The sequence below is a fragment of the Pygocentrus nattereri genome, chromosome 7, assembly GCF_015220715.1.
Source record: "Pygocentrus nattereri isolate fPygNat1 chromosome 7, fPygNat1.pri, whole genome shotgun sequence".
NCBI classification, from domain to species: Eukaryota; Metazoa; Chordata; class Actinopteri; order Characiformes; family Serrasalmidae; genus Pygocentrus; species Pygocentrus nattereri.
The window spans coordinates 47,316,433-47,326,432 of NC_051217.1; the positions used below are offsets into that span (position 1 = coordinate 47,316,433).

The following is a 10,000-nucleotide window of genomic DNA, read 5'->3' on the forward strand; positions in this document are numbered from 1 at the left end:
TTTCTAGGCAGCCCACCAGGGATTGAGTGGAGTATTGGACAAAATTCCACTCGTTTCCACTCGTTTCCACTCATAGATCAGTTTACTTATTTTTCCTTCCTCTAGTTATACTTCGTAACTAGAGCTGGAAAACAGGACAGAGACTTTCACAGACTACATTCATCTCACTGAGGATTAAGGACTTGCTTTTTGCTGATTGGTAAATGGGAATTCAACCAATGTTTTAAAATTCCCCCAGAATCCAGTGTGTGAGGTGGAATCAGAGGTTCAGAGGGTTTGGAGTGAAACGGTTCAGACGTCTTTATAGTGGTGGTGATGGGAACCAGGCGTTGCCATGACTACAACACAGATACAGACACTTTATTTACCATCCAGAACCACCAGAGAACCTACACGAGTCTTCTGAGCTTATATGGAATGTCGATGATGGAAAACAGTGGAATAGTTTTCTACATGCCGATGTGAGCCGTGTGTGCGTTGGTGTGTTTCAGGAGTGGCAGGGTCTTTATTACGCCAAAAAGAAGAACGGAGACAGCGTCCAGCAGAATGTGAAGATAACGCCTGTCATCGGACAGGGAGGGTGAGCGACCTTCTGATTCCCTCCATAAATCTACTGTACGTTTCTGTAGTCTAACAGTTTGACCTCTGACCTCTCTCCTGCAGTAAAGTCAGACACTATGTGTCCATAAACAGGCCTTTAAACGACAATAACAAGGTACGAAACACACACACACACACACACACAGGCCAGGTGGGTTATCTTCTCTGTAGTAAATGAGTGTTGTAGTGGAACTGTTCAAATGAATGAAGAACATACTGTGTATTTGTATCTGTGTGTGTCCTCTCAAGCCAGTACTCAGTGTGTTACAGCAGGTGTGTGTATGTGTGTGTGTGTGTGTGTGTGTGTGTGTGTGTGTGTGTGTTCTCTGCAGTCTGAGCGCGTCCAGGCTGAATCACAGACAGGTATGAACCTCAGAATCACAGTTACACACTCATCTCCGTGTGAGTTGTGTGGTAGTGTGGAGTGACTGCAGTTGCACTACAGTGACTTACAGCTGTGTGTGTGTGTGTGTGTGTGTGTGTGTGTGTCTTCTTCAGATATTCAGTCCAGCAAGCATAAAGACCGGAGGAAAGGATCTCTGGATGTTCGGTCCACAACATCACGTGGCAGTGATGGTAATAGAGGGCGGAGGGTGGCTGTACTGGTGTGTTTGGGGTGACTGTACTGGTGTGTTTGGGGTGGCTGTACTGGTGTGTTTGGGGTGACTACCGGTGTGTTTGGGGTGGCTGTACTGGTGTGTTTGGGGTGGCTGTACTGGTGTGTTTGGGGTGGCTGTACTGGTGTGTTTGGGGTGACTGTATTGGTGTGTTTGGGGTGGCTGTACTGGTGTGTTTGGGGTGACTACCGGTGTGTTTGGGGTGGCTGTACTGGTGTGTTTGGGGTGACTGTACTGGTGTGTTTGGGGTGACTGTACTGGTGTGTTTGGGGTGACTACTGGTGTGTTTGGGGTGGCTGTACTGGTGTGTTTGGGGTGACTGTACTGGTGTGTTTGGGGTGGCTGTACTGGTGTGTTTGGGGTGGCTGTACTGGTGTGTTTGGGGTGACAGTACTGGTGTGTTTGGGGTGACTGTACTGGTGTGTTTGGGGTGACTGTACTGGTGTGTTTGGGGTGGCTGTACTGGTGTGTTTGGGTGGCTGTACTGGTGTGTTTGGGGTGACTGTACTGGTGTGTTTGGGGTGGCTGTACTGGTGTGTTTGGGGTGGCTGTACTGGTGTGTTTGGGGTGGCTGTACTGGTGTGTTTGGGGTGACTGTACTGGTGTGTTTGGGGTGGCTGTACTGGTGTGTTTGGGGTGACTGTACTGGTGTGTTTGGGGTGGCTGTACTGGTGTGTTTGGGGTGACTGTACTGGTGTGTTTGGGGTGGCTGTACTGGTGTGTTTGGGGTGGCTGTACTGGTGTGTTTGGGGTGACTGTACTGGTGTGTTTGGGGTGGCTGTACTGGTGTGTTTGGGGTGACTGTACTGGTGTGTTTGGGGTGGCTGTACTGGTGTGTTTGGGGTGACTGTACTGGTGTGTTTGGGGTGGCTGTACTGGTGTGTTTGGGGTGACTGTATTGGTGTGTTTGGGGTGGCTGTATTGGTGTGTTTGGGGTGGCTGTACTGGTGTGTTTGGGGTGACTGTACTGGTGTGTTTGGGGTGGCTGTACTGGTGTGTTTGGGGTGGCTGTACTGGTGTGTTTGGGGTGGTTGTACTGGTGTGTTTGGGGTGGCTGTACTGGTGTGTTTGGGGTGGCTGTACTGGTGTGTTTGGGGTGGCTGTACTGGTGTGTTTGGGGTGACTGTACTGGTGTGTTTGGGGTGGCTGTACTGGTGTGTTTGGGGTGGCTGTACTGGTGTGTTTGGGGTGACTACTGGTGTGTTTGGGGTGACTGTACTGGTGTGTTTGGGGTGACTGTACTGGTGTGTTTGGGGTGGCTGTACTGGTGTGTTTGGGGTGACTGTACTGGTGTGTTTGGGGTGACTGTACTGGTGTGTTTGGGGTGGCTGTACTGGTGTGTTTGGGGTGGCTGTACTGGTGTGTTTGGGGTGACTGTACTGGTGTGTTTGGGGTGACTGTACTGGTGTGTTTGGGGTGACTGTACTGGTGTGTTTGGGTGGCTGTACTGGTGTGTTTGGGGTGACTGTACTGGTGTGTTTGGGGTGGCTGTACTGGTGTGTTTGGGGTGGCTGTACTGGTGTGTTTGGGGTGACTGTACTGGTGTGTTTGGGGTGGCTGTACTGGTGTGTTTGGGGTGACTGTACTGGTGTGTTTGGGGTGACTGTTGAAGAACTCCAAACCCTCACTAACCAGGGGACCAGCCGTGGAGTTGGCAGTGATGGTAAGAGAGGGCGGAGGGTGGCTGTACTGGTGTGTTTGGGGTGACTGTACTGGTGTGTTTGGGGTGACTACTGGTGTGTTTGGGGTGACTGTACTGGTGTGTTTGGGGTGACTGTACTGGTGTGTTTGGGGTGGCTGTACTGGTGTGTTTGGGGTGACTGTACTGGTGTGTTTGGGGTGACTGTACTGGTGTGTTTGGGGTGGCTGTACTGGTGTGTTTGGGGTGGCTGTACTGGTGTGTTTGGGGTGACTGTACTGGTGTGTTTGGGGTGGCTGTACTGGTGTGTTTGGGGTGACTGTACTGGTGTGTTTGGGGTGACTGTACTGGTGTGTTTGTGGTGACTGTACTGGTGTGTTTGGGGTGACTGTACTGGTGTGTTTGGGGTGACTGTACTGGTGTGTTTGGGGTGGCTGTACTGGTGTGTTTGGGGTGGCTGTACTGGTGTGTTTGGGGTGACTGTACTGGTGTGTTTGGGGTGGCTGTACTGGTGTGTTTGGGGTGACTGTACTGGTGTGTTTGGGGTGACTGTTGAAGAACTCCAAACCCTCACTAACCAGGGGACCAGCCGTGGAGTTGGCAGTGATGGTAAGAGAGGGCGGAGGGTGGCTGTACTGGTGTGTTTGGGGTGACTGTACTGGTGTGTTTGGGGTGACTACTGGTGTGTTTGGGGTGACTGTACTGGTGTGTTTGGGGTGACTGTACTGGTGTGTTTGGGGTGGCTGTACTGGTGTGTTTGGGGTGGCTGTACTGGTGTGTTTGGGGTGGCTGTACTGGTGTGTTTGGGGTGACTGTACTGGTGTGTTTGGGGTGACTGTACTGGTGTGTTTGGGGTGACTGTACTGGTGTGTTTGGGGTGGCTGTACTGGTGTGTTTGGGGTGACTGTACTGGTGTGTTTGGGGTGACTGTACTGGTGTGTTTGGGGTGGCTGTACTGGTGTGTTTGGGGTGACTGTACTGGTGTGTTTGGGGTGGCTGTACTGGTGTGTTTGGGGTGACTGTACTGGTGTGTTTGGGGTGGCTGTACTGGTGTGTTTGGGGTGACTGTATTGGTGTGTTTGGGGTGACTGTATTGGTGTGTTTGGGGTGGCTGTACTGGTGTGTTTGGGGTGGCTGTACTGGTGTGTTTGGGGTGGCTGTACTGGTGTGTTTGGGGTGACTGTACTGGTGTGTTTGGGGTGGCTGTACTGGTGTGTTTGGGGTGGCTGTACTGGTGTGTTTGGGGTGGCTGTACTGGTGTGTTTGGGGTGACTGTACTGGTGTGTTTGGGGTGACTGTACTGGTGTGTTTGGGGTGGCTGTACTGGTGTGTTTGGGGTGGCTGTACTGGTGTGTTTGGGGTGGCTGTACTGGTGTGTTTGGGGTGACTGTACTGGTGTGTTTGGGGTGGCTGTACTGGTGTGTTTGGGGTGGCTGTACTGGTGTGTTTGGGGTGGCTGTACTGGTGTGTTTGGGGTGACTACTGGTGTGTTTGGGGTGACTGTACTGGTGTGTTTTGGGGTGACTGTACTGGTGTGTTTGGGGTGGCTGTACTGGTGTGTTTGGGGTGGCTGTACTGGTGTGTTTGGGGTGACTGTACTGGTGTGTTTGGGGTGGCTGTACTGGTGTGTTTGGGGTGGCTGTTGAAGAACTCCAAACCCTCACTAACCAGGGGACCAGCCGTGGAGTTGGCAGTGATGGTAAGAGAGGGCGGAGGGTGGCTGTACTGGTGTGTTTGGGGTGACTGTACTGGTGTGTTTGGGGTGACTGTACTGGTGTGTTTGGGGTGGCTGTACTGGTGTGTTTGGGGTGACTGTACTGGTGTGTTTGGGGTGACTGTACTGGTGTGTTTGGGGTGGCTGTACTGGTGTGTTTGGGGTGACTGTACTGGTGTGTTTGGGGTGACTGTACTGGTGTGTTTGGGGTGACTGTACTGGTGTGTTTGGGGTGGCTGTACTGGTGTGTTTGGGGTGGCTGTACTGGTGTGTTTGGGGTGGCTGTACTGGTGTGTTTGGGGTGGCTGTACTGGTGTGTTTGGGGTGACTGTACTGGTGTGTTTGGGGTGACTGTACTGGTGTGTTTGGGGTGGCTGTACTGGTGTGTTTGGGGTGACTGTACTGGTGTGTTTGGGGTGGCTGTACTGGTGTGTTTGGGGTGACTGTACTGGTGTGTTTGGGGTGGCTGTACTGGTGTGTTTGGGGTGGCTGTACTGGTGTGTTTGGGGTGGCTGTACTGGTGTGTTTGGGGTGGCTGTACTGGTGTGTTTGGGGTGACTGTACTGGTGTGTTTGGGGTGGCTGTACTGGTGTGTTTGGGGTGGCTGTACTGGTGTGTTTGGGGTGACTGTACTGGTGTGTTTGGGGTGGCTGTACTGGTGTGTTTGGGGTGACTGTACTGGTGTGTTTGGGGTGACTGTACTGGTGTGTTTGGGGTGGCTGTACTGGTGTGTTTGGGGTGACTGTACTGGTGTGTTTGGGGTGGCTGTACTGGTGTGTTTGGGGTGACTGTACTGGTGTGTTTGGGGTGGCTGTACTGGTGTGTTTGGGGTGGCTGTACTGGTGTGTTTGGGGTGACTGTACTGGTGTGTTTGGGGTGACTGTACTGGTGTGTTTGGGGTGGCTGTACTGGTGTGTTTGGGGTGGCTGTACTGGTGTGTTTGGGGTGACTGTACTGGTGTGTTTGGGGTGGCTGTACTGGTGTGTTTGGGGTGACTGTACTGGTGTGTTTGGGGTGACTGTTGAAGAACTCCAAACCCTCACTAACCAGGGGACCAGCCGTGGAGTTGGCAGTGATGGTAAGAGAGGGCGGAGGGTGGCTGTACTGGTGTGTTTATTTATATTTATAAAGTGGAGTTTATTCGATGTGCGCAGGTATCAGACACCTAGCCAGCCAGTAAGACACTGGACTGCTGCAGTTTTATAACAGCACTGGTGCCAAGATTAGGCTCAGCCTGTACATGACCAGTGACAGGTGAGAAAGATGTGAGCATGTAGGGATGAAGAAGAATAGACAGAAGAATGTTCTAAATACAGTCACACACACACTGAATATAATGAGGTATAACACTACACTAAACACATTACAGAGCACATTTCTACACCCCCCTTAGAACAGACTCAGTGTAAGCAGTCTATCCTTTCCTCTTATGGAAAAACGTGGCCAGTGTTTTCCCCTTCCTATACATCCTAAAGATGGATGTCTTTCCCTTCAGTTCATGCACAAACAAATTGGGGAAATTAAATGTTTCCATGTTTATAGGGAACACCTGTGCTGTTCTAGTTTAGTCATTAAACACTTTAAGTAATTTGAGTTAAAAGTAAATAACAATAGCTACTAATTTTATAGATATGAACTATAAAGTCTTGCCAACTCGTTTACTGCCCGCCAGCAATCCGGGAGCTATCAGCATGTGGATTATAACAGGTGGCTCTGTTTGACTTCAGACATCTAACAATAGACAATGACCAGTTATCCTCACTCACACCATCTACCATTTGCTGTTATTTTCATGGTTTTAGTAGCAAATTGATTTGTTCATAAAGCAGAAATATTAGGCATTGGGATCACATGAAAGCAGTGATACAAGGCATGACAGACAAACCACCATCACTTCCTAAGGTATGAATTTGTGCCCACAGGATGGCCTGAGCACAGACCATGTTGTGGTCACAAACACCCTCCATCATGCCTGCGAAGCTGTTGCTTATGAAAACTACAGGTTTCATTTTTCTTTATTCCCTTTTTGTTATAAAACATCCTTTATCGTGCAGCTTGTTGCAGCGGTAGCCGTCTTCTCTTCCAGACCAGAGGGAGCAAGTGTTGATGTGTCCAAACAGCTTGCAGGGCAGAGTCAGGGGACCTAGATAGGCTTTGATGTCAGTTCTTCGACCACCAATCAGGAAGCCATCTCATGTTCTGTTTCTTGGCCACTGTCTCAGGTCTGCTCTGGCATGTTCTCAAACAAAACACATAGAAACAGCAACAGTATTGCTGTGGAGGCCTCTGGAGGGAGTAAGGGAGCGCTAGCTGCAAAGGGGATTAGGAAAATCTTTACCCTGACGTTGACTCCCATGATCTAGACATCACAGGTTCCTCCTCAGAGTGTCTCCCAACCAGAGTCACCCATTCACCCTGTGCTAGCCATCGCCATCAGGTGGTGGTACCATGTATCCATTTTTTCTTGCCATTTTAGAGCAGCGAACGTGGTAAGGAGGACTTGATATTTTGCCTCTAATGGTTGGGTGTTATGCACCTTAATCTTTTGTCCTAAGACAATAGGGTGACCCCCCTTTGTAAGTTCTTATGCATCCAACGCCTGCGAGCTACAGCTTCAGATAAAGTCTGACAGTATTGCAGTAGAACTATCAGACATGACGTATGTCTGAAGCTTTCATAACAAGCCAGAATCGTGGCATTTGCCAGGACAAGACATTCCCTTTTAAAATCTTTTTAGTAAGAAAATAGGTGATCCAGCAATCTACCCATAGCTATTTCTACATACTGATTTGTGACAGCCCACCCTGAGTGTCGTCTGTCGTCATACTGGACCCTCAGCGTTTACCCCAACATCAGAATTTGGCAAAGGCGTTTTGTATAGATTATTTGCACAGAACTAGAAACCAGTGTTTCACAGTCATGATCAGCTAAATCATATTCCAATTGCATCAAATGTCTGCAAATAACATTTACAAGTACCCTTTTGATAACTAAATTAGGGCCAGTTAAAACCAGCGGTCACTGAAATGATCTTGTCCTGTATCAGCAATGAGGAAACTCAATGTGGACATTTCAGTAAGAATTTGATCCCAAAAATTAGGAGCAACAGCTAAAGCCCACATGGATAGTTTGCCTGGGTTGCTCTCAGGCAGGTGACATTCCAAGCATAACCTTGTCTATTTTAGCAGAGTAATAAAACGTAGACCTCTCTTTGTCACCAAGAGTTTGAGTTAAACAGCTCGACACGAACCCTAGTGATGCTGAAACATGTGTGAACAGTAATTCCATGTTCGCCTGACCTAGGCCACTGCATAATGCAGGTTTACCAGAATGAAAGCTCTTACCTGATCATCATTTAGCTGGAACTCTCTCTGCTTTTCTGTTTTAGTTAGAACGTATAGTGGATAAGCAGCTTTTCGCATAAACCTCAATTCAAGGTTGACAGTAATTGCACAACCCCACAAAAGTCTGCAGCTGCGTTCCATATCAGGTCCTAAAATAGCAAATACTGTGGCACAACAGTTGAGCAAAGCCTGTAAAACCAGCTGTTCTAAATAGTGAACAGAGGATGGATTCATCTTTTTTCTTCTAATGCTTTGTGTCCTAACGAAAGTAGGTATTCCAACAAATCGAGCAAGTCACGTTCATGTTCTTGGTTAGGAGAAAACAACCTTTGTCTAACTTAAGCCTCCACAACGTGTTGAATTCCTGCCAATGTTGCATTATTCATTTTATTCTGCTTGGTATTCAGACAAGGAAACCCCAGTCAGGTTGACATGTTCAACCTTTACTTAGTTTAGTTATCTTCATGAGATTTGGACCCATTCAGGCATAAAAATCAAACTATAAGACGTTGCCCATGAGCTGATTGATGACACCTAATGCCACCATGACAACCATAAAACTCACACACACCCCAGTACAGGGCAGAAGTCAGCGCTGCTTTGGGCTTTTAAACACAGCTTCAGTCGTATCTAAAACTCAACCTTCAGCTTTCCAGGGAGTTAGTCCCAGTTACTGTATCAGACAAGCTTGTTCTAGACTTATTTTAAGGCATCAACTTGTCCCCATGTTTATTTTTCCACAGGGCTATTTTGCCTCGGAGGCAGCGTGCATTAAGACATTTTTAGCTTCTCATCTAGGGACCCTATTTTATCTGAATGAACAGGCACTTTCTTGTGATAGTATTTGTCCAAACTAGATGAGTCCATTTGTTTATATAACTGTTCATCCACTCTGACAATGAAACCATTATCAGACCAGTCAGGTGCCACCCTACTACCCCTCTGTGTGGTAGACTTTCCTCCTGCCATGGGCTTAGGGCAACAGGCCACGGTACAGGCCTAACACGCTACCACGGTCTTCCCCTCTGTTCCATTAACGAGAGGAGGACAACCTACTGGAAATTAGGGTTTGTTTCAAAACGGGCATTCACCTACAGCATAGAGATGAGATGTCCAATCCGGGTCACAGCACCACTGAAGAACTCCAAACCCTCACTAACCAGGGGACCAGCCGTATGTCTGGAGAAGTGGAGTTTATTCGATGTGCGCAGGTATCAGACACCTAGCCAGCCAGTAAGACACTGGACTGATGCAGTTTTATAACAGCACTGGTGCCAAGATTAGGCTCAGCCTGTACATGACCAGTGACAGGTGAGAAAGATGTGAGCATGTAGGGATGAAGAATAAACAGAAGAATGTTCTAAATACAGTCACACACACACTGAATATAATGAGGTATAACACTACACTAAACACATTACAGAGCACATTTCTACACTGTACCAGTCTGACTGTACTGGTGTGATTAGTGTGACTGTACTCTTGTGACTGTACTGGTGTGTTTGGAGTGACCGTACTGGTGTGTTTGGAGTGACTGTACTGGTGTGATTAGTGTGACTGTACTCTTGTGACTGTACTGGTGTGTTTGGTGTGACCGTACTGGTGTGTTTGGAGTGACTGTACTGGTGTGATTAGTGTGACTGTACTCTTGTGACTGTACTGGTGTGTTTGGTGTGACTGTACTGGTGTGTTGGGTGTGGCTGTACTTGTGTGTTGGGTGTGGCTGTACTGGTGTGTTGGGTGTGGCTGTACTTGTGTGTTGGGTGTGACTTTACTGGTGTGGATGTACTGGCATGACTATACTGGTCTGACTGTACTGGTGTGGCTGTACTGGTGTGTTTGGTGTGATTGTACTGGCGTGTTCTGTGTCTTATTTACAGGAAGCTCTCAGAGGAGACACTCCTCCATGGCAAGAATCCACTCCATGACGATCGAGGCTCCCATCACTAAGGTACCTAATACACCCATCACAGCTGATCTGTGTTTGTGTGAGAGAGATTAACATGATAAATTGCCATATTTATATAAAGAAGTGTGTTTTTTTACCTGAATTAATCTGTGCGTGTGTGCGTGTGTGCGTGTGTGC

General features: G+C 48.5%; 1 protein-coding gene across 1 annotated transcript in view; it reads left to right on the forward strand.

Annotated features, from left to right (window-relative positions):
* pde8a (phosphodiesterase 8A) overlaps positions 1-10,000 on the forward strand; it is an 83,347-nt gene that overhangs the window by 59,053 nt on the left and 14,294 nt on the right. The window contains exons 9-13 of the mRNA XM_037539929.1: positions 492-580; positions 664-715; positions 933-963; positions 1,099-1,176; positions 9,795-9,865. Of these exons, the coding sequence (XP_037395826.1) occupies positions 492-580; positions 664-715; positions 933-963; positions 1,099-1,176; positions 9,795-9,865 (321 nt within the window). The remainder of the gene's footprint in view (positions 1-491; positions 581-663; positions 716-932; positions 964-1,098; positions 1,177-9,794; positions 9,866-10,000) is intronic.